Source organism: Morone saxatilis, unplaced genomic scaffold, assembly GCF_004916995.1.
Source record: "Morone saxatilis isolate NCDOM2014 unplaced genomic scaffold, NCSU_SB_2.0 Contig0, whole genome shotgun sequence".
Classification (NCBI taxonomy): domain Eukaryota; kingdom Metazoa; phylum Chordata; class Actinopteri; family Moronidae; genus Morone; species Morone saxatilis.
Window position 1 is genome coordinate 9,663,261 of NW_023339650.1, and position 24,599 is coordinate 9,687,859.

Below are 24,599 nucleotides of genomic sequence, written 5' to 3' on the forward strand. Positions count from 1 at the left end.
AGAGGACAGGAAAGTGGTATACGGGCTTGTCTTGGACCGGAAATTAAACTTTAATTTCAACAATTTTCACAGCGGTGTGTTTCCAATCCTAGCAGGAGACAATTCCTCTGTGACCCGGAGCCTGAGGCTCGAAGACTTGATTCTCGTCTCTCTCACTCCCACTCACTCTTTCCATCTTGTAATACACCTTGAGACAAGGGTTCCTATTCATGTACAACTTGCCCCGTCAGGAGATGCATTCTTTATGGTGTGCTATGTTTTAAAGGCCATATAAACTCCTATAGAGGTATATTAACTGCCCCTCACTAAGTTTCTTTCTGTTTTTCAGCTTTTTTTTTCCTTTCCCAATTGATCATGAGTAGTTTCCCTAAAGGATAATACATCATGATTCTTATCCATTGTGGTTTTATCTCCTTTTGCCAGTGTTCAGTCAACAGTCGTCTGCAAGCTAAAGGACGGATTGACAGTGTTGATAGCTGCTGTATAAAGTCTACAGTAATTACTGTAATTCTAAAAGGCTTACTGAAGTGTTTGGATCAGTGCAGAACTATATAAACAACACAAGGAAAGAGATTCATCTTCACTGAGCCAGGAGACAAATTCACCGCATAATGCAGCATTTCTTCAAGACATTACAAGAACGAAACCACCAATTTTTCATTTGTTATGTATAGAGGTTTGACAACGCAAGTCTCCTCTCTCTCCACTCCCTCTGTGCTCTCTCTTATTTACGCACACACACTTTGGCACGAGCTACATTGCAGACATAAGTGGAAAATGTCCTTCATACTCCTCTTTGGTTAGGGTTAGTGGAGTAGGGGGAGAGTTTTAAAAGGGAGGCCCCTCAAGATGTCTGACATGTTTCTGCAGGACCGCAGGCCACTGGCTGGCGTATAGCACAGGCTTGTGGTGGGCTGTTTGTCTGTGTGAAGCTGGCATGGCCTCCCGTTCCTTTGCATCTGTTCCCCATTAGCCGAGAGTATAAAGCAGGGAGCTGACAGGGGCTGGGAGCACTCGAGTTCCTGCCTGGATCATGGGGTTTACTATCTGGCTGTGTGTGCTCTGCCTGCAGGCGAGCCTGCTGTCACACGCCCTCGACTGCTCAGGAGCAACACAGGGAGAGCTGTGTGTCAGTGGACAGACCGCAGACGGACAGGTAAGAGACGAACTTCTAATGGATGTGATAGTTAGGGAAGGACAGTGGGAACCAAGGTGTTCATTTGCTATCAGTCATTATCTGTGCTGTTGTGACACTACAGGGGTAAGTGCAGCCTGTTTGAGTCTGTTTAAATGCTGTTTGCTGGACCAAACTACATAATAACTAACCCTCCTCTCAAATGAAAGTGAATACAATCTGAATAATCAGCATTTTCTCCGAAAAGGACGCTAGAGAACAAGTTATGTAACATGAGCTGGTAGTGAGAAAAGTTGGTTTGATTTTACTTCAAAGAGAATGGTATGTTTAAATTGTTTTAAATTACAATTAATTTAAATAATAGTTTTCCTCCTCTTTTGTACAAGCCACAGTTCAGTTGGTTAAAAGCTTTAAAAATCTGTCTCTAACTCATCTGCTTTGTTTCTCTATGTGATTGACATACATTTAATGAAGGGGATCATTTATTTTTATTATTATCAATCAGAATTATTCATGAAAAGCTAGTTTTTAAGAGTTTGTACTTTTAGTTTAGGTGGAAATGACCAGTAGTAACATGATTTAGTTTGTTTTGCTCAGACACAGAGTGATCAGTGTTAGTAGCTCAAGTCTGAGGAAGCCAGTAACTCTTCTGGAATGCAAGTTCACTCTGACTCCTTCGAAAGAGGCTACTGTGACGATAATAGTGGTCAAGTGAGTTTCAGGGCGGCAGGAGACGTGTACAGTCTAACCCTGACCTGTGGAGACGTGTCATTTTTTTTTCTAACAGAAACAATGCCTCATTGTAATGGTTTTTACAGCCATAATGCCACCACACCAAAAATACACCCCTCTGTGGAACAAAATCTTTCAGCTCCCTTTTTGGCTTTTCATGTGGCCAGAGGCTGTTATACTTTAAACTTGTGGTCAGCATTTTTCTGTGGACAGTCCACATGTTCTGTCCAAAGTAATCAACCCTCATCTGGACAACGGATTCGACAGCTGCAGGAGAAGAGAGGGGCATTTTCACCCACACACTTCACCCACACATTAAAGAGTTTTAATTTGGAATTCCGTTCCATCTGAGGGAGTTTGTGCCACATATGTGCTTTTCTGCAGCCGATTTTTGTATTATAATTACAGCATGCAAAATGTTAAGCTTCAAATGTGGTGGGGACTAACTAATACCCGATGCAGCATCCTTTCAGAGGCCACATTTGGTTCAGTTTACTTATGTTTTGCCTTTTCCCACAAAGGTCACTTGTGTTTATAATGGAGTGGAATACACTGAATGAGTAATTATGGCAGGTTTTGATGGAGGCTGAATTTAGCTTAATATCTTACACATGCATACTCACGCACACACATACAAAACAGCCACAAGATCACAGCTGTAGCTGCCATGTTTGATGACTTGGGTGCTGGAGAATTATTTGTTTTCTCAAGTAGGAATTGTGATATTTTGTTAGAAAGGACATCTGTCTGGGTCAGAGGACTATTTTCCTACTTAACCAATTTGAGGGAGTGAATGGTCACATATTCATAAATAATTAACAATGCACAGTATGCACTAGCAGTAGCTAATGTGTGAAAACAACATATTGAATTGTGTTTCAGTGTAAGAATATTCATTTCTTTGTGTTCATTTAAATCCACATTTGTATTGAAGATAAAAAAGGGCATCAGTGTTTTGTGTGACTCTCTCCTCTTCCTCTCCTCAGTATGATGATCAGAAGCAGCAGAGGGCGCTACCCTTAACTGAAGGACTGGTATGTACCACTGTTTATCCTACTCAAGGTTGTTGCTTCAGTCTGAATCCTACTTCCTCTGAGAGGGGGCTCCAGTTTAGAGCAGGTTTAACTCTGAGGGAGTCTGGTCCATGATCCTAGGTACACCACAGCAGACATAAGATAAAAAGACATGGCAATAGAAAGAGGAGGTAGACACAAACAAGAGAGGGAAATTAAGTGGTGTGGAAAGGGGAGGCAGGTTACGATGGGTTGTTAAGTTCTTATATAGCATAAAACAGTTACGTTAATTCATACAAAGTGCATAATAAAGATAACTATATTACTGGTGATATAATGTAATGGTGACAAAGCAGTGAAACCACAGAAGCATTACAGTATCATTTTTGTTTTGACAGACACAAGTCCCTCACACACACCAGCAATAACATATGCATATTATAAATATCCTTTAGCTCCACACTGTAGAGCTGTTGTGACACAGCGAATTCTAAGATATTCCACAAAACTCTCCCCACAACGAAAACTAAAACAATCAAAATGTAGGTCAACAGCAATCACTGTAAGTACTTTAAATGGCATCACAAGTGATTGCAAGGCAAATACGTTGTAGCTAATGAACTCATCTTTGTTTTCAACAGAATGGGGAAATAGAAAAAGTAGGAAGTTAATGTCCAATACTGGAAACAGTCTTTTCATTTCCACACTTATATAACCTGGGGGGAAAAGCACTGATGCAGTCGAGGCCCTGTGGTACCCTTATAAATGTACCACAAAGTCCTAATTGGCAAACTGAAACATGTTGTTCCTCAAAGTGACAGTCCATTTATTAGGAAAACGAGTGGATCAATAGCAGTGCTTCGTTTATGTGCAGATCAATGAGAAATGCAGGAAATGGCGGGGGCAACTGACAATAATAATTTTGCAGTTTCCTCCCCTTAATGCTGGAGTGTGACTGCGAATAAAAAAAAGGGAGAGTGAATGTGAGGACAGGGACAGTACAAAGCAGGACAGGACATAAGACTCATGCACTTTCCCACACAGATAGAGACGTGCAGGAGTTGTTGTTTCACTTTGTGGTTGTGGATGCGGTTGTGACTGTCTCACTCTTGTAGGTTTCGTTCAGACGTAAGAGACAGTTGGAGCACAGGAGTCACACCCACCTCAGCCACTCCAGCTTGCCTGGGGCCGTCTCTGTCAAAGGCTTCCCTAATACTCTCATCCAGGTAAACCACTACTTGTTAGTCACACAGGAGTCAGAGTGAGCAAAAGCCAAATGTGGGGGAGGCGGGGACTGGTTTACAGCAGCGGCTGCTGCTGCCACAGGTCTAGTGAAGTGAATGTTTTCCAAATTCAGTTCAGAGGATTTAAAGAGAGCACACGTGTGTACAGTGTACATCATATACTAATCCCTGTGTCTTTGGTTTCTTAGGCTGATAGGTCCAGGCGACACTTGACTCAAGCTGCGAATAAGAAAAAGAACAAGCGTAAACCCCATCTCGGCTCCTTCTCCCTCCTTAGCAACGACAAGAAATCCAACCCCCTACAGGTGAGTCTCCATGGCAACCCCCTGAGCAGAGGAAACAGCTGGGGCAAAGAGGCCGGATGCGCAGGCAGAGTTATAAGGCCACCTTACTTGGTTTTATTGGATCAGTTTGGTCTACTCACCAGTATAATCTGTTCATTGAAATGGCAATCATTCAGACAGTGTCCTTTCAGTTTTGCAGTGGAAAATGTTCTTCGTAATCTTTTTCCAGATGCTGAAATAAGTTGATGTCCTCACAGAAAATGTCAGTTGTTAAAAAACAGCACTCTTTCGCTTCCAGGTGACTAGAGCAAGGAGACAGGTGAAGCTTGAGCCAGCCAAAAGGGGGAACTCAGGTCGTTCTGGGGCTTTCTCTGTCCTGGTGAGTCACTGTGTAGTATTTATTCTCCTAAACACAAATGTACTACTTCTGATGAAAATTTACATGTTGTGTTCTGTGCGCTCCAGGGAGATCCACAGAATGATGGAGAGAACGACAGACCCAAAAGAAGCATACAGAAGATGCGTGCTTCAAAATAAAATGTTCTTTCTTATTATGGTAATGCCTTACAAAAGATGTGCAAAAGATGACACATTTTTTTATTTTACCAAAAAAAATCATGTATACAAACTGAAGATTGGTGTGAATTTCTGACATGTGTTTATTCGGTTTGAGTAATTAAGTGATGTCCACCAATGCTGTTTCAATAGTAAGCTAGCTTACGTTCATCAGCCAGTCTGCACTTACAGATACTTTTTATATACTATTTTAAGTTTCTAATATATTCCTGCATGTTATAAAATCACAGAAATCCCATATTATTATTCTAGTTTGCCATTTTGTTGTAACCTATTTAATCACAGATTCCTTATGAAGATTGGGGGTATATTTTTGCAGAAATATTTCTTGTGTTGTTGTATCAGATTTCAATAAAAGTTTAGTGGAGACTAATGATGTAGAAGTCTTTAAACATTAAGCACTTTATGCTCCACTGGAGCCTTCTCTATAAAATTGGATAATAGTTTTACACTCCAGCTCCATTAAGAAACAGTATAACAGTTTTTTGGAGCAGCTCAGTCTTTCCCTCTCTCTTTCCAACAATAACACAATTTCCCCACACAAGGGTCTGAGAAACTGCCTACAACTGATTCATGAAATTAAGTATCATGGGGTTGAAACACCCCAATTACAGATGGCAAGTGTTACAGGTATTGAGCATGGTTGGCAAAAATGTCAGCAGGATAAACCAGCAGGAAGCTCTTTTCTATGAAAGGCCCTAATCCATTTACATTATAGCAGCCGAGGGCAAACAGCCTGTGTGTGTGAGAGAGAGAAAAATCTAAATGTAGACCAGACCATCTGTTTAAGGAGTCAAACTTTGTCTATTTAAATATCTTGTGTCATTTTTAATTCATTTGGCCAGGAATGGAAACACAGTTTGAGTGTTTCTGACGTAAATGTGTGCACAAAATGTGATCTTTGCTCTCTCTGCTCTGCATCTGGGTTTCTTACTATTTCAACATATCAGATTAAACAAATCACCTGTTTCACAGCCCTGAGAAAAACAGTGCTGTACTGTGATGAGTGCATGTTGGAGTAAAAATAAAAAGCATCAAAAATGATATCTTAAATTGTACTCCCCCGCCCAAAGTGATGCCTCCAGAAAATCCAGAGTATGAGGCAATCTGATGAGGAAAATGAGCCTGTGTAAAAGTGTAAGGCAATCTAAGTGAATTGGATGACTCATCCTCCCCTCATTTACTAATCAAACCCCTTAGCTCATGACGTAGGTATGCAGTACACACAGTCTCATTATTATGGTTTTATAGACACAAACAGAGACAGGGGGGAAAAAAATAACACAACAAAATGTTATTTATAATCTCGACATTTTCCCTGAAGCACATAATTGATGATGATTATGCTTCAGCAGCTCGCTCTGGGAGAACATAGACAAGTGTAAGGTCCCGAGCTGCTGACACAGTCATCAGATAACCTGGATTAGCTGGTTGTGAACTGTCTTGGTGTTGTCTTGGTGACAAACCACCACAGGATGCCATTGTGATTTCTCCGAAACAGCAATGCTCTGATAAAGACCGAGATCTTATTATTCCTATTTAGAAGCAACAAGAGAGACACAGCCTCAGCTCACTCCCCTGTCATCATCTCATACACACACACTGCTGTGACGGCTGCCAGCAGGGTATCACTGATTGACTGTACCCTTGGGCTCATGCATCCTGGGAACCTCCCGGTTGATGACCTGATGGAACGGGAGACAAAAGTGTGTGTGGATCAGTTGCACACACACACACACACACACACACACACACAAAACCATCTTTAAAAAACCCACATTACTGTCCACAGACGCGTTATAAATAGAAATCAGCCGTATAAACCCATTTCCTCCGGTGATGTAAATGTTAAATTAAAGTTCATGTGTCACTGTGTGTGGTCAACACAAAAGGAATCCTTGTAGCTTTTTTTTCAGTCATTGCGGTTGTATAATGGTGTGTGGCATTGTTTCCGCTCTGGTTTTGGTTCAGTCATCCCCTTGAGAACAAAGCTGATGATAATCACTATGAACAAAATCATTTGGAAGCCTTCAATCTATAGGATCGTGGTAGGAAATGGCGCAAGCAGAGTGATATGTCAGAATTTCCCATAAAAGCTCAGTCAGGTTCATGTGTAGTTAGTGGCTTACGGTCAACATCCTTTTGAAGCAGAGGAAACCACGGCGTAAGTATTAGTTTCTGTTGACAGGAGCATCTCATCCCAAATAACATGCGATGTGGGAAAAAAGAGTCACAAACAAGTTGTATGTTAGCAGTGGGTAGCAAGTTTGTCTTTAAGAAAGATAGGATGAGTCAGGAACTACACTATATTAGCAGAACCACCCACTGTTGAAAAACGTCATACTGTGTTTTGTCTTTTATTTCATTTGTATTGGTGATGAATTGGACTCTTAATTGCTGAAATCCGGGGACGTGGTGACATAGCTAAACAACTGGGCAAGGAACACGAGCAGTCAGATGATCAAATTGGTTTTAAACAAACCCCTAGCGAAACTTCGCCTGGATCCAGATTTCTACATCACCGGCCACACCTCTGATTTATTCAGATCGGTCTGCTGTCGTGCCTTTCTAGAGAAACAATTAATCAGTCACAGTTAAGTATAGGTGGTAATCAGAATGGGGTCATCAGCCTCCTACAAGTAGCTAGCCGCCTAATACAATAATTAAAAATAGCAACAGAGAAATGACGACAACTGTGGAATTGCAGAACTCTTAAACAAATAGTAAACACTTGGGGAAATTTGCTTCTTCCGGTAACTTAGACTATCACAAAGGCTGGAAAGAGGACAAAGCAGCTAGTCCAGCTCTGTTCACAGGTAACAAAACCTGCAACTCTAAAGCTCAACGTATCTCGTTTGTTTCAATTGTAAAAAACGGCAAATCATCATTTTAGGAGGGGTTATGAGACAGACTGGTCAGGATCATTTCAAACAACCAGTAGAGACTGCAGGAAGTTACTGGTCTCAAAGTAACTCAGAAACCACTACAGCAGCTTGTCGTGTCGACAGAAAAGGATGTCAGCAGGACTGATATATCATTCACACTCGCTACTTTTTTGAAAGAGAAAATGCAAAACAATGACCAAGACCTACTGATGAAGATGACTTTAGAGTCATCTTCTGACCTCTTAGATCATTGTTGACTCTCTTCACTTACTCACATGGTTTTCCTGCACAGGGCAATTAACAACATTTCGTGCTTGCTCACTTTTAGCTCCCAATAAGTGGCTTGTTTACAACCTGACTGTCTGACCTGGTTTTTGTAGCAATGTTGTTACCATAACTGACATAAATAACGGCCAATCAACCACCCTCCCCCAATGAAGAATGGTCTTTTAACGTCATTGTGCCAGGCTGTAAAAGTAAAGGCAGTATTTTAGCAACTGCAAATTTTCTGTAAATTGTGATTTCTTTCTAACTGACAGTCAAGACAAGGTATTCCCTACTCAGTATTCCTTGAGTGGTTCTCCTCGTCTATTCTCTGTTCCCGCTGACCTCAGACTGTGACCACGCTTTCAGGCTGAATTTGGCTCCTTCTCTTCATCTCCTGCCACTTCCCATCAGATCAGATACAGGGCGTTGGCTGTCTTCCCTCACCTCGTGTCACTCTTCTATGGCCTGACATCACCTCCCCCAAACAGCCTCCCTAACTCTGCCTGTCAAAACTTCCTCTAACTGCTGTCACAGGGGCACAGCCATGTCACATCACTCTGGCCCTAATGAAGAAAAGGCAGAGAAAGAGACAGAGAAAGAGATATATGTGTTATATGTGTAAGTCTTCAGTAACAGTGTTGTGATGTCAGCTCAATATATCAGGCTGCTGACCTTTCAGCATGTATGGCAGCGGGAGGGTTATTTATGGGCCGATGCAGAATTCATTGACTTTTCCAGGCTCTGTCAGCTTCTTATTATAAACAAAGCCTTTGTCTGCACATCCAGAGGCAGTCTGCCATCTGCAATCCCTTCAGTCTGTCTCTAAAAACAAATGTCTACAAAAGTCTCCGACACTGCTGAAAACAAATTTAGATACAACTTTGTAGCCTTTAAAAACATCTATAAGCTACAACATACCTACAATACAGGGTACCTTAGGCCACACATTACAAGTATAGCACTATGATGTTGCTATTGGTTTCCATGGGATAAAAATTACTCATTATCATAAAATGACTCAATGTTGGTTTAAAGGAATGATTTAAACTATTTCTTGGGGGAAAACACTCTCTCTGTTAGACGAGAAGACTGATGCCATGTCTGTATGCTGAATATGAAGGTAGAACAATGAGACGATTAGCTTATCTTAGCATAACGACTGGAAGCAGGGGGAAGGTAAAGTCTCTGCTGGTTGCCTGGCAACCTCATGGCCACAACAAGAATCTTTGACAGATAACTGCCCATAAAACTGCAAATTGTGCTATTTATTCCTTGTTTTTTTAAATATAGTATTAAACATACAATATAAAATTTGTTAATTAGTAATATCAATCTTCTCATGTAACTATTTCCCCTAAATGTCACTGTTCCTTTAGTGAATATACAATCAGCTGATATGGATTGGGCTGGGGTTTCTGGGGCGCCAAGGCAGTTGCCCACTTTGCCTGGTTGAAAATTCAACATGGGTTATGACTGAGATTACTAATCAGGAAGCAATCGAGAAAAACAGTGCACCACCATACATTTTTGAGTTCATCTAATGTATTTAAAATCTGATAGGAGCAAAGAAATCACGTGCCAGGAGCAACACGCTGGATGCTGATCTTGACAGCCCGGACATCAGGAGTCCATATCTTTCAATGTAAGTCATTCACAGGCAATGAATGCCTTTCGGTTTGGAGCGAATATTGCCTGGGAAATCTGAAAATAGACGTAAAAGCTCAGCGCTGAGATGAGCTGAAAGAAAAATGCCAGATTTTGTCAATTCCGTCTCTGGGCAATTTATCTGCGTGGCTCTCCATGAAGATGATGGATGCGTGCTGAGTCACTGCCATGGGCCAATCTCTGCCCTGCTCAGTACATTAAAGCAGGAAATACTGCTGAGTTTGACCCGCTGCCCACTATACAGGTCCATGGAAAGCTGATTTATTAAGAAGGGAATACTCTCAGACAGGGCAAATCAATTTCATAGATATAGATTAGAATAGGATGGCAGAGAGAATTGATGATGAATTGAGAAAACAGCATTTCTGAAAAATATATCTTGAGGAATAAGGAGCCAACGCGTCATATATATGGTTGGGAATTGGGTCACAATTCTAAGCCTGGTGTAATTCAGTTGCATAAACGGGAGAATTATTATAAGAAGAATTCAGAGTGAAAAATGGGCGTAGAGGGCATAGAGATATAAGGATGCGGGGCAGGTTTGGTTTAGTCTGAGCCAAGTGGGCTGAAACGTGAGTTTTCTCCATCTCATTCTCCTTTCTCTTTGGTATGACACGAAGGTCGTTGCGCACTGTGAAGTGAACAGGGCTGTCAGTGGAGAGAGGAGCTGAGAGGACAGCACAGGGAGTCGGGCAGGCAGGGCAGGAATTCAAATCAGCCTGAGGTATTTAAGAGGGTGCCACAAAGTTGAAAACTTCTTATAAAGCCTGTGAAATACAATCTTCTCCTCAGACCTGAGTAATCAGTCGGGAGGCAGGGATGGGCAGGCTGGAGAAGGTAATATGGGCTTAGAGTGTTGGCTGAAAATAGCCTCCAGCCACCACCTCATTGACTTTGTAACCATTTGTGAAAATTACAAAGGCTCTAAACTGGCACAATTATGTGCTGTAGATGAAAACAAGGGTGGAAAGGAACATTACATTCCTCAGTTACATTCCTCAAGGGCAGCAGAGTAATGGAATCTCTGGGCCAGGAAATATTATGAATAAGTACCAAAGAGCAGCATAACACATTAGGTCATTGTCTCTACTTAAACCACTTCAGGGACCGTTGGTGAAGAATAAGGAGAAAAGTACTTTTAGCTTGTGGTCGGAAAAGAAACCTACTTCCCCTTTCCAAGCCAGACTTGCATGAAGAAGTCATTTTAAGAGACCAAAACAGCACAAAATGACTTCTGATGACTGGTAGTGATTAAGTCTTGCAAGGTAGCACAGACTGCTGATAGAGATCATCAATGCCTTTTCATTCCTTATCTCTCTCTCAGTCTGTAACTGCCTCACATCTATATCGCGTCCTTATCGCTCTATTATCTTGTCAAAAGCTTTGCACAGTGAGTGCATCAAAATAAACGTCAGTTAGCATCACTGATGTACGATAAAGAACGAAATACCAAATGTTCTGTGGAGGGAAAGACATAAAGAAGTGTGAAATCTGACAGTGAAGGAAAAAAACATGGCTATTGTGCCCACTCAGAAACTTCCCAACTTCAGCTCCAAGGCCATGGGGTCTTCCGGGTGCCAGTCGGGACAGAAACATATTAATATTTCAACTGAGGCTAAATCTCTCTGAGAACATAATGGAGAGAGAGAGAGGGGGACGGCTTATTGGTCCTGGAGTGTGGTCTCACATTGAATTTTGAAGTCATAAATGGATGTTTCAAAATCGCAGAGCGGGTGGCGCTTTAGAGGTCCTGAGAGGACAATAAATCATTTGGTCACACGTAGCCTACTGTAACTACGTCAGGGCCTCTCCGGATCAAAGAGCTCCCTCAGCATCTCTGTACCACGTACTCTACGACTATCAACTATGAAGTGTAAGAGAAAGAAAAAGAGCTTCTGTGTGAGAGAAGTTATATCTATTTATTGCATCATCCATTTGTAATGCCACTGAGATATCTGTGAACAGGCTATTTGACAGTTCAGCTTTACTGAAATTCCATCACCCTGGTGGCATAAAAAAAGTACAACAACCAGATAAACTCCTCCAAAATGAAATACATCTGAAAGATTGTACTGCATTCCTGTGCACTGTGCCTGACCATCTGGGTGGATATTATACTCAAAAATGTTGATCTTTCCACAATTGTGTGTGATTTCAATGAACATAGCTGAAGAAACCGGTGCACCCAAGAGGATGGGCGCCCATATGGTAGATGAAACACGATAAAGTACCAGCTACGGTGGCCCAATGTGCCCATAGGCCCCCTAGAGAGGGATGTGATAAAGTGGCCTTTAGACTAGGGTGCCCTTCCAGTGGAGAAAATATGCTAATATGCACTAAGGGGTGCCCTTAAAATGGATTTTTTTTTAAACGCAATGTAGTGTAATAGGCTGCCTTCTGTGCTAGAAACAGGTTTGGAACAGCTTCACAATAAATGGATCACGGCTTTCTGCGTGCTGGTGCCCCACCGTATGCAGTTGGTGCTATTTTAATTTTTTCGCCCGTGCCCTTCAGACAGCATAAGGCTGGCACTGCTAGTGGCTTATTTCCATTTAAACCCCATGCTGAGAAGCAGTACTGTTGCTGTGGTTGTTAAAGATTAAAAAGAGGGCTCATATGAGCAGGAATGACACTGGTACTTCACCGGTTTATCTCTGAGTGCAGCTCAGCAGATTCCTCTTCCCTGCTGTTTCAAATTCTTGTTCTCTTGCTAACTTGGGGCTGCAGTTGGTTTATATTCACTCTGGGGTAGTGTAACCAAAGCTTGCAAGAGATTGCCCTCTTGTGGTTATATTCTACAGTGCTACATGTCGAAGTTCAACAGCAGAGCAATGACAGATTGATAAATAAGTGCACATTTTCATCTTGAATGCAATCTAGATTAGAAAAACAAACACTAAAACGTTGGCGTGAGATCAACTGAATGTCAGCGTATTGAACTTTCTCTGATTGATCATCGTATTATGATTATCACTACCCCTTTCAACATCCACTGAAAGTCCCACATCTACACAGTAAAAATGAACTATCAAGCTGCCACAATCCATATTATTGTTATTTGTGCCAAAGCAATCATTGTACATTTAAAACCACACATATAAGAGCAAAGGTGTGGACATACAATTAAGAATTTCAAGGCTTTGAAATGTCTGATTAACCTTGAGTGAAGTAAGATAACGATATGTTCATATATGTCTCGTAGTATGGAAATTATGAATGTATTGTAACAATAGAGGTGTGAGTGCGTTGGTAAAAGGAAAGTTGTCCTCCAATAAAAACAATCAATATACAGGACACTCACAAAAGTTTTAATAAAATCTTACACACAAATATTAATGAGAAGAGTAAATCTAGTGCAGCATTTCCTTCTGAACTGTACAATAAAACAGTGCTCAAACTGTGCTGTACAATGAGGCTTGTGAGGAAAGTTATGTGGGACCAAATATTCATTTCAACAAAGGAAGTCCTCCCTCTTCACCCCCGTTGAGCTGGGCTTGTCCCAAGGCCTTGTCCGCCTCCATAGTCACCAGCATGGTCTGCTTTAAAACTGCTTGGTATTTTTCATTCATCCGCTTTACTGCAGGTTCGTAGCCGCTGCACTGCATTTTAAGCTTTCTGATCTCCTCGATGAGCCGGTTTTTCTCCTGGACAACACGCTTATGCCGCAGTCGGTGGTAATCTCTGGCTTTCTGGACTCTGCCCAGAGTCTCAGCGGCGGCAGAGACCGCCAGTCTGTACTCTGCCCCCTCCCGCTGCGCGCTTTTCAGCTCGCCGTCCAGACGCTGGTTCTCGGTGTACACGTCCGGTACCACGCCAACCCGCCCCGCATCCAGCAGCCCTTTATGCGCCATCTCCGTCCACTCAGTCTGAAAGCAGTCGAGTGTTTCTGCCATGTCCATTTGGGAGAGAAAGTTGCGTAAAAAGTCCTCCACGGCCTCGGGTTGGTGTGTGATGGGAGCGGAGCCGGGAGCAGCACCGGCCTCTGCCCGGTGTCGGATAGCTTTCACCGTTGCCTCCAAATCTTCTTCCCCTTCCGTCAAACTCCAGTCATCCTCAAGAGACACTTCTCCGTACTGGAAGTCGTCGTCACTCTCGGCGCGAAAACTCTCGTCGTTGTCTGGGTTTTTGTCACTTGCGCTCATGGTTTCTGGTTTCTGGTTTCTGGCTTCGTTTGACATCCAGTGGAAGTGGAAGTTTGGCGTTGCTGTGGTAACGGGGTCGTCCGTTTCAACGCGAGATTTCACGAGTTCTCGTTTTGCCCCCCCCAAATCCCGTCCGTCATCAAACAATCATGGCGAGCTACCCAGAGGCGCCCTTGGTCTCACGGCCAAAAACACTGGACCCGAAAGAGTATTTCAACATCTCGACGGAGCACCGACGTAACGAAGAGGCCAGGGCTGCACTGCGAGCGAACCTGAAGAGGGAATACCAGACACAGCTCAACAACCCGCACAGAAAAGAGCTCATCGTAAGTAGCTTCCTGCTAGCTACCGTTAGCAATGTCACCCTTGAGAAAAGCGCTCAGGCTACCTGCTAACGGTAGCATGTCAGGGCACACACTTTACTAACGTTATGTTAGTTTAGAGTATAGTGTCCCCTATTCGTGTTAACTGGGTAGGGTTAATATTATTTGTTGTGGTTTTGATAAAGGAGAGTGGGTGACGTTAGCTTGAAGAAGAAGAGGGTTGATCATTGGTGTTACAGTGATTCAAAACGCTTTCAGACTTCATTAATGCTTCATTCATTCATTCATTAATTACACTCTGTCCGTGCACACACGTTTAAGCTGAACTACAATGTGTGGTCAGTGTTAGTCTTATTTCTGTGGTGAGTTGGTCCCACACTATATGATGTAGGAGTGTTTTTATCTTTTGAATGTAGTCAGGTGCTGCAGTGTTTGCAAGAGCTGGAGTAAAGACATCCTAAATCTGCTACTTTTTAACCAAATTAAACATCGTGTGAGATTTTTGCTTCATGCCTGTCTCTTTCACCCCTGCAACTAAACTCTCACTAGTCCAGATTGCTGAATCTCCAGCTGCAATGTCTCAGTTGTTAGCAGTCTTTCACATGGGCAGAATATGTCCCATTTAACACCCACAGACCGCTGACTTTTTCTTTGCATTAAACTCAACTTGCTACACTTTAGTATTTACTTCAGTAGTGTTTGTTTCTCTGTATTGTAGCTCTGCTGCTGCTCACGTCTACACTGTGCACACTGTGGCCTTTTTCACAGCAGACAGTTTGACTTCTCGAGAGCACAGCTGTTACTAATAACATTCATAATGGCTCAGCTTTATTAAAGTGTGGCAGGAGGTTGGGACAGTGAGCCGGCATGCACGATAGCAGGACCCTGAAACTAAAGCAGCTACACTCAGAGATCACTCGTTATTATTTACACCTGTACAGTTTCTGTTGTGACAAGTCAAAATGATCCCTCCTCAGTTGTTTATCCTGAACTTTCTTCCTTTTATGAAGGAAAAATAAAAAGGGACAAACTTGTTATTTTGGGCTGTACTTTGACTTGATTTCAATCAAATCAATTTGCCTTAGTTGACACAGTGAAAGGTCCCCACTGTTTTTTATTATCATGACAGCATACTATATCTTTTGTACTCTTGTTGTAGTAATATGTTGTGAATAATTGTTTGACTCTTCCCTTAGTACAGAGATTCAGTTTATACCCTTGAAATTGTCTTTACAGGAAGACCCTGCCCTGACGCGCTGGGTGAAAGCACGCGCCAGCCCCTATACATACTTCAAACCCACGTTCAAGACATCTCTGCTGGGGGCGATGTTTGGAGTTGCGCCTCTCTTTATCCTGTACTTCATCTTCAAGACAGACAGGGTATGAGACAAGATGCACTGACCTCTACTTGCTTGATATTCACAAGTGTTTAATGTATGAAACAACTCACCTGGGACTCCTTAAGCAGCAGGTTTAATAACTACATCGTGTTTTTGCATAACTAAAATGTTTATTGGCATTGTTTAATGTCTGTACCCAGAACCACAGATGCATCAATCATAGGCACACATAGTGATCATTTAGAGAACCATTTAGTTACAGTTTCAGCCCGCAGACCTTCTTTAGGCTATATGGAGCAAGACTGACAGACTAGAATCCAAACAGAATAAACACAAGAATATATGCCCACGTATGGTTGCAGGATAAAGCCCTTTCGTTCAATGAGTGCCATTGTGCTGCAGGTGTCTTGAGATTTATTTTCAATCCCTATTGCTGTCTCCTTTTCATTATGTGTATCTCCTGTTATATTGACAATACTCAGTGCCAAATTGGTGGTCAAAACTTCAATCATTTAATTGATATAATGCTGTGATAAACACAGTATTGGCATGAAAACACAATGGACTAATTTTCACCATGTTACAGCACTAATATCAGTTTTATTAGCTAATCTAATACACTAAAAATACCTTTTTAAAATAATATTTTTGCTTAAAATAATCCTAAAATATGATACTTGGTCCTGAATGGCACCATAGATATCTGAAAAGCTATTTAGTTTAAGATTGAGACTCATTAGTACCTTGTATGTAGGTGTGCAGTTGATCTGAATTTCTTTCTTTTTTTTTGTCACAGTTCCATTCACATTAGAAATGAGTGCTTCACTTGAAATGCTGCCTGCTTTCATTTTCCTTCCCCATTGTCATGGAGATTCAGCCTCTAAATCCTCGCCAATAGAAATTCCAGCGAGAATCTGGTGCAATTGTCACACTGCTGGGCTATCATGTTTGTCTCCCTCTCTCCGCTGGGAGGAAGAAAAAAAAAACTGCTTGAAAATCATAAAACGCTCACTCATAAAACATGCAGTTGGGGAAAATGCCCGTAAGGTGAAGAGGGTTAAGGTGATACGACTTTGTTGCCATGGAAACTGTATTAACCCATCATCTGTTTGTCGTCTGTTTTACAGGATAGAAAGGAGGCGCAGATTAAAGCTGGGACCCTCAAGCGCAAGTTCCAAATGTCGTCATGAGCTCCGATGTATAAAGACTTATGTTGTAGTGATCCCACTGCGTGTAATTATTATTATCCAAATAAAGTGAAATTCTCAAAAACAATAATGCGGTTTTGATTGGTGAGACTTAAGTATGAATGGTGGTAAAACACTGTATATTGTAAATGTGTGCACACTCTACATGTCCACGGACCAGGGTATGGACACTGCAAGTATTATAACATTAGGGTTTAAATGAAAATGTTGTTGTAGATCACCAGTTAAAATCCCTTGACACATAAATATAAATCTTCACAGCAAAAGTTAGTAAGATACACTTGATTAATGACCACTGAGTAAGCAAGACACCATGTAAACTCTAGCTAAACTGCAACCACTGAGGCCACAAATGACAGTTAATGGTGAAGTTTGTATAACAGTATAGCACAAGTAGAGAAGAATATTCAAGACTAACATTTTTATTTTATTTGTTAGATTAGGGTAGGCTATATGTTCTTAATCTCATTCAGCTTGGCAGGAAATCGAAGTGTCCATTTCATAATGTATTTAATTTCCAAACTGTGAAGGTAAAGCAGGAGATGAACACAAAATGCATGTACAGAAACAATTTATTGCAGCCTCTATGTGATTTTCATTTCTAACGTGACAAACAGCAAATCTTTGTCACACAAGTTCATTTTAATTGTGCAACTCCAATCTCAGTTGTGTGCATGAAATACATGACTTTATTCCATGTGTGTTTTCATCAACAGACCTGATCAAAGATGCAAATAATGCCAAGTTGCACGAACGTTGAAATGATGGTAGTTACATTTAATAAAGTGGCCTTTTTTTTTGTAATTTGTATCTTGTATTTGGTTTAATACTTTGTTTTACTACTGTTTGCTGGGCTTCCAGTTGGGATTAAAGTGGCTGCGAAGAGATTCCCAGCACTGGTAGTAGTTCTTGTCAAGTCTCTGGCATGTTTGTAGACCCCACTTGGTCACTGCCATACTGAAGGACGACTCAAACATGAAAGCCTGAGGGAAGGAAAAGACATGTCACAGATACAATCACTGATGGCACTGACCTGCTTTAAAACTTTTTATAATGACTAATCTAAATCCTTAATGGTGCTTCTCCATGTGATTTTTTTTTTTACCATGGTTCCTTCAGCCACCCTCTCAGGTTTGAGCTCAGCAGTGCTGTTCTTCTCAAAGCATTCACCGTCCGGGCCGTGTGGGGTCATTATGCTGTGGAGGCTGGCCCCTCCTGGCTGGAAACCCTCCTCTTTGGCTTCATAGTGGCCTTTTATCAGACCCATGAATTCACTCATGCAGTTACCTGAAGCGACAAGCAGGAGGAGATGTAACAGCACTGTACAGGGTGTGAAGAACGAGCTGTAACACTGAGTTCCACTAGATGGCCTTATAGATCTGTGGTGAAAAAAGACAAAAGGAGCTGGGGCTTGGAAAGAGTCATACAGCAGGTGGATTGTTATCACCCACTGTCTTGACCCTGGTTGGGTAAATGGACATGCTAGCTTGTGGCTGGTTTGTTTCATTTCATGATAGACTAAAATAAGCCTCACGACACAGAATTTGACATTTCCATTCAAATTGTGATTCAGATTCAGCCACGTCTTAACAACATAGCCCTCAAAATGCATCTTCTCCATCCCTGTTAAACACAAACAAACCACATTAGAGTTGAAGAAAGGCATGTGTGTGTTATTGCAGTCTTACGGTGATAGTACGGTGGACGGAAGGTGTGGTCAGCCACACCCCACCGAGGGGGGAAGATGACAAAGTCAGCAATGGCCACACCTGGTCGCGTGGATTTAGCAGTCAGCACAGTAAAGATAGATGGATCCTATGAGGCCATCATAAGTAACACAATAGACAAATAAATTAATTTGTTGTATGTATACTTAAAAGTACTGTAGTATACTGGAGTGCGTCTGAGGTCTTAAACACTCACCGCATGGTCAAAGGCCACACAGTTGATAACCATGAAGTTCTTCAGATTGTATTTGTATGGTGTGTAGTTCCCGTGCCAAGCCACCACATTGAATGGAGAGAAGTCCTATGTGCAGAACACAGAATGAAACAAATAAGACGAGTCTACCCCAGCAACAAACACAAAAGACTATAAATTGAGCTTTTCACAGGGAAAAAGGAATAATGAATAATGTCTTTGTAATCTTAAATTCCCAGAGAGACTACTTCTTGACATAAAGAGAAAAAAAACTGGTCATAATGAAAAGGGTTGATTGTGAAAGAGGGTGTGCTTCTTTCATTCTTTCTTTTCTTTCATTCCCCCTGTTCTTTGTGAAACGAGGCTCCAGGTATTATGGGGTAATTGGCTTCACAATCAAACTTTCCCAAACTTTGAGCATTTTGATGCTCGCAGCGGCGTAGTTATGGGGGGAGGGAGCACCAGTAACAGTGGGTGCAGAGATATTTCTTTATCTTGATTGTTAAAACCACAGCAATTTTATATAGTTTCTCTGTTCTGATAATGTCACTGTGAAAAAGACATTCAACAGCAGCTCTAAAATCAATATAGTTCATTACAACTCAAGCTGCCTCCTCAGTGACCTGTGCGCTCCTTAAAAACATGCTCACATACACTTCCACACATGAACAGCTAATACACACTAACAATAAAACCTCACAAACACATATGCAAACACAAACGTGCTTAAAATTCAAACACATTACATAACTAATAATCACCAAGAAAAAAAACGTAACCGCACACACAATTCATAGTGGTTACCATACAAAAAGGCCTTTGGGAAACCCAGCACAGGTAATCTCTTGGACATTTGTCTGTGGTAACTCCACTACATTCGATTAAAATGAAGGGAAAAATGGAGGAGAGCGAGCACTTGCACACACATGCACACAAAACACAAACATATTGGCCCAGTCAAGCAAATAATAAGTTAATTTGAGCAATTTCAGCGCTCTGCGGGGGAACAAAACAGCAGGACCAGACGGGAGCAGCAGCATCTTCCCTGAGATGAGGACCGCGTCCCCCACCTTATTTTTCTTAGCCCTGTAGCCTCACCCTCCTGACTCTGGGAAGGGTGGACACCAGGAGAAGAGTGTCAGGTGCAGACAGCAGCCTCCACCTCTGTCACCCAGCACATAACAGGGGGTGGGTACTCTCATAGAGGCAGCAAGAGAGATGGGAAAATGTTTGTTTTGCTACAAAAAAGAAAAAAAGACAGTATCTTGCCCTTGTGTACTTCCTTCGATGAATAATAGCAGTGTGGTTTGACATGGTTTCCACGGTTACAACCCCCCAACCCCCGCCCCTGACAAACCTCTCCTCCCACCTCCTCCCTGTCTCGGTAAAAAACCTCCTGTCAGACATTATGTGTCGATCCAATTATGCGCCCAACAGGACATTTCGGGAGGGGCAGGATCATTCCCTGAGTGAAATATGGTGAAATTAATGCTTAACTTGGGGAAGGTTTTTCCTACAAAGCAAAGCTTCACAGGTACACTCTCTGTAACTCCAAAATGCCTTAACTAATTATGAGTGATTAAGACTCATAAGGGAGTCGAGGCGGAAACCTGCTGAATGGATAACAGCCAACGCTTCGATATTAAATCATCAGGGATGGCAATTCAATCGACAGGAGCAGCTAATGGATCATATGCTTCACTTGGACAGTTTCCTGTTAGTCATTGTTGCGGTTCAGTGGTGTTTACTGAAGCAAACACAAACCTAAATAGGGTAATAGGGCAGGTATGCCATATGTGTGGGCTCCTGTTATATAGTATCTGTGTACATGTCAGTGTACTGACACACATAAACTGAAAATGTCACCAAAAAACACCTGTTGGCAGGCGAAGAGCTTTCCTTGGTACTTGTTAATGATGGTGTAACCTGTGGCCACTTTGCGATCCTCATACCAAGCAACTGGACACAGGAAATCTCTGGGGTTGGCCAGACCATTGGCTCCTGCAAGAGATACACACATAGTAATACATATGCATATACAAAATGCTAGCAGCTCTGTGAGGCTGTACTTTGAGCTTAATGCTAATCAGTATGCTAACATGCTGATGTCGCACCATTTTAGTTTAGCATGCTAACATTTACTAATTAGCTAAGTACAGCTGACGCTAATGGAAATGTTTTGCAGCTATTTGATTATAAACCAACATCCATTTTTACCTAAAGATGGCGCTAAATAAAAGTTCATGGACCACCAAAGTCATTAGGATTCATCCACTGGGGAGAATGTATATAATATATATATATAAGATTTCATGGCAATCCATCCAGTAGTTGTTGAGATATTTCCTTGCTGCTAATATGGATAAAAATGTGACAAATTTGGGGTGCGAACCAATTATAAACTGACATGTGCAGATTTAAAGGAAGGGTGAAGAGTACTACATGTAACCACACTCACAAACATCATGTACACACCTATGGGTCCCAGGTCAGGGAGTTCAAAATGAGCTCCATACACCTCCAGTATATAACCTCTGGTCTCTCCGAACACATCCACACTGAAGCGCATCCCTTGCTGGAGAAAACACATAAGAAGTGGTGGTGAAGGGAAATCTACTGCTGTTTTGAATCAAATGTGGGATGTACTGATAAGGTCACTCTTGAAAAACACCAAACTATGTCTTTCTAAATATGGTAAATTGGGTGTGAGGGCAGACACAATGGTAGATTCCTGCTTGAAAACTGGGGAGATGAAACACATAGACCTCACCTGGATGACACAGATCTCGTTCGGCTCGACCATCATTTTCCCAAACTCTGTGGTGATCAAGATCTCACCCTGCTGAGGGACTAGAGAGACAAACAGACAAAGAGAGGCAGAGAAAAGAAAATTTGAGGGAGAATAAGGACCGGGGATTGAGCTATCATTGCTCTTGTGATAGATGACAGTGAAAACATCAACATTCCTTTTCCTCACCAATCAGAAAGTCTCCGTCTGAGTTGTTGAAGCACCTGGAAGAAGAGGAAATGATCGTCAAAGCGTAACCAAAGATTTTGTAGCCGTTTGATATGTGAAAATGCATCTATTTGTTACATGATGGGACACATTTCCACACAAATACATACACACCTGTCAGCCATGGAGGTGTTGCAGGTGTACATGTGGATGCCAATCCCATTACGAGATTTGGCATCTCCAGCACCACAGACAGTATGCAGACCCTGCAACGTATAAAACCCCCAATCAGTGAACTAAGATTCTTTAATGAAAAAATAATATGGAAAGGAAATGAGTTAAACTCACAGCCGTAAAGTCCACTTTCTTCTCTGTAGATTTGGGGATGGTGAATGGCAGCCATCGCAGCTGTGAGAGAAATCTCAGAGTCAGAATCTACTTTTTTAGTATATACAGAGAATTTAGTCTTAAGCCTTAAAGGCCCTTGAAATATTTTTTCTAAACTTCAACTTTGACTGTTGCTGTTATCTAATTGTAATTATTTAATGTTATAGAGAAATTCGAAATGTGAAAAGAAGTTTTCAGGAGCTTTAACAAGATTTACAGTTTCTCTGCTTGAAGCAAAGACAGCCTTTATATACCTGGTTAGGGTCAGGCTCCACTTCGTTCCAGTTCTCTGTTAGATTTCCACAGGGCACTGGGGCAAAGGGCTTATGTTTGACAGATGGCAAGATGCGGTACAACCAGCTGCAGCAAGAAAACACACCAATGTGAAGTAATTCCTTACTTCGAAGCTCCATTTGGTCTTAATAGTGGTAAGTAAGCGTAAGTGAGTTGATGTAAATGTCAGAAACAAATGAATACCTCCTCTTGTTGGCTGGCCGCGGGCAGGTGAAGGCAGAGCCGGAGAGCTGCTCAGCATAGAGGCCATAGGGACAGACCTGAGGATTGTTCTGTAGATACAAAATACAGTATGTTCAGACTGGGTGTTAATATACTGTTATGTGATGTGTCCGCAAAGGATTGGCAGGTCTGTCTGAAGCTCATGTGCAAGCAAATGTGAATAATAATAATGCAGGGATATTTTCAAATGTAGGGGACTGCTGGTCATGTTAGAGTCAAATGATGATAAATTAGTCAATTAATGTACAGAGAAGGTCACCTGGAGCTGACTATATGCCTCTTGGGATCAGATTTTTATATTTTCCTGTGAAACATGGAAAAGTTACACCTCCGGACTCCCATGGTGTCAAATTAGGTATTCATGTAATTCGCTTAAGCAAAAAATAAATTAATAAAAGCACACATTTTGTGAATAAATAATCAAACGAATGAATGCCAATGAGCCCAATGTGTGTTTCTGTGTGTGTATTACCTGTCCCTCGGGTAAAGCTCCAGGACACCGAGGGTCTTCAGAGGAAAACTCATTCCCAAAACCGCTCAGGTACTGCAAGAGAAAGACAGACGTTGAGCCAAGTTAAAGTAAAAAATAAATAAAAACACATGTAAACACCATGCAGCTTCATTGTAATGCTGGATAAATGTTCATGCTGGTTATAATTAAATTTGAAGGCTTGTCATTAAGGCTTGTCTTTTTGTTAATTGTTGTCATATTGATTCACATTAGATCTATGATAAAACAAACTGCAGTTACACCAAATTTCCCCCCTTGCAGTCATCCATTATTTTATTTTTTTTCTGTTATTGTGATACAGAAACAGACTAATTGCACTAAAGTCCTCCACAATACTTTTTGGTCAACATTTCAATTATATTAGGATTATAACTCTATTATCCTTCTACACTCACATTGATCACCAGCGACCATGTCTTCCCTACCACAGAAAAAAACAAAACAAATTGGCACAATGTAAAGAAATCTTGCCGAGTCATTGTTAGTCTGCAGAAAGCTCAAACACGGGCATGGATGGTTTCCATATGTGCGCGTTCATGCGCCTTCTGTGCGTCTAGAGTGCGTGCGTAAATGCGTTTTGAGGCTCCAGTTTGTGCCTCAGCCTGACCTAACCCTAACCCTAACCCTGAGCCTCACGAATGAATGTTTAAGTGGGATTTTGTTTAACTAAGACGTTAATTTCGTGTCAGAGTAGCAAGATGGGCAAAAAAAAGTCATACACGTTTAAATCGAATGAACTGTCAGCCATGAGTAAGTCATTTGGTCATGTTCATTCTTGAAATCTTTTTTTTTTTTTTTGCCACCGAGAGGACACATTTCCACTTGTCCACAACGCCTCATGCTGTAGACATTAGTAAAGAAAACGATGGTTTTACTGGCAGAACAAACACCACTGATACAATGTACTCAATAATCAATACTGAGCTAAATGGTTTGGAACTACCTTTAAAAGACCATGGCAGAAGTACATTGATGTCATATGTGTTTATTATTTCTTTTTGATTCAAATTAAGCTTTTCCACTTAAATATTATTGTTCTATGAAGTTGTTGAGGCGTCTCAGATCACATCTGGGCAGCTGCTGAATACAGCACTCTGATTGGTCGGAAGCAACGCCGCCCTTCAGTCAGCAAGTCTGCTTCTGTTAGTGGTAATGATGGCTCCATGCATAGTTTTACTTTGCGTATTTCTCGTGCTGAAGAGAAAGATGATGTAGATCCTTTTATTTTATAAAAGAGCCGGAACTACAGCATGTTTGCAGGTCATGCAAACTTTTCCTCAGTTAGTCTAACTTTTGGAGCTTTGCAGAAGCTCAGAGGCACCGGTTAATAAACATTTCCAGTGTTAAGAACTGTGTTGAATAAAGCAAACGCTGCCTTACCTTGAGTCCAGCCATTGTGCTGTCTGTTATAACTTTTCTTGTAGCTGTTAAAAGGGTTTCAGTGGTTAAAAATTAACTCTTAGCGCATTCTCTTCGGCCAAAATCCACTGCAGGA

General features: G+C 41.6%; 3 protein-coding genes across 3 annotated transcripts; 2 read left to right on the forward strand and 1 right to left on the reverse strand.

Annotated features, from left to right (window-relative positions):
* The first annotated feature begins 821 nt into the window (after positions 1-821).
* On the forward strand, positions 822-5,357 carry si:dkey-12l12.1. Its single transcript, XM_035657697.1, has 6 exons — positions 822-1,156; positions 2,854-2,901; positions 3,996-4,106; positions 4,313-4,429; positions 4,707-4,787; positions 4,874-5,357. Exons 1-6 carry the CDS (start codon positions 1,034-1,036, stop codon positions 4,943-4,945), a joined length of 552 nt encoding a protein of 183 aa, XP_035513590.1. The 5' UTR covers positions 822-1,033; the 3' UTR covers positions 4,946-5,357.
* An 8,569-nt stretch (positions 5,358-13,926) lies between these two features.
* ndufb4 (NADH:ubiquinone oxidoreductase subunit B4) lies at positions 13,927-16,881 on the forward strand. The gene is given in 4 exon segments (XM_035656334.1): positions 13,927-14,061; positions 14,063-14,269; positions 15,503-15,646; positions 16,734-16,881. Coding segments are annotated over 4 exon segments (534 nt in total). The 5' UTR covers positions 13,927-13,941; the 3' UTR covers positions 16,797-16,881.
* A 734-nt stretch (positions 16,882-17,615) lies between these two features.
* On the reverse strand, positions 17,616-24,599 carry hgd (homogentisate 1,2-dioxygenase). The gene is made up of 14 exons (XM_035656322.1): positions 24,485-24,599; positions 23,066-23,137; positions 22,555-22,643; positions 22,332-22,437; positions 22,039-22,098; positions 21,865-21,956; positions 21,712-21,746; positions 21,505-21,584; positions 21,210-21,309; positions 20,611-20,735; positions 18,738-18,842; positions 18,503-18,629; positions 17,920-18,101; positions 17,616-17,797 (listed from the first exon to the last, which is right to left on the reverse strand). The coding sequence occupies exons 1-14, from the start codon at positions 24,497-24,499 to the stop codon at positions 17,654-17,656; spliced, it is 1,332 nt and encodes a 443-aa protein (XP_035512215.1). The 5' UTR covers positions 24,500-24,599; the 3' UTR covers positions 17,616-17,653.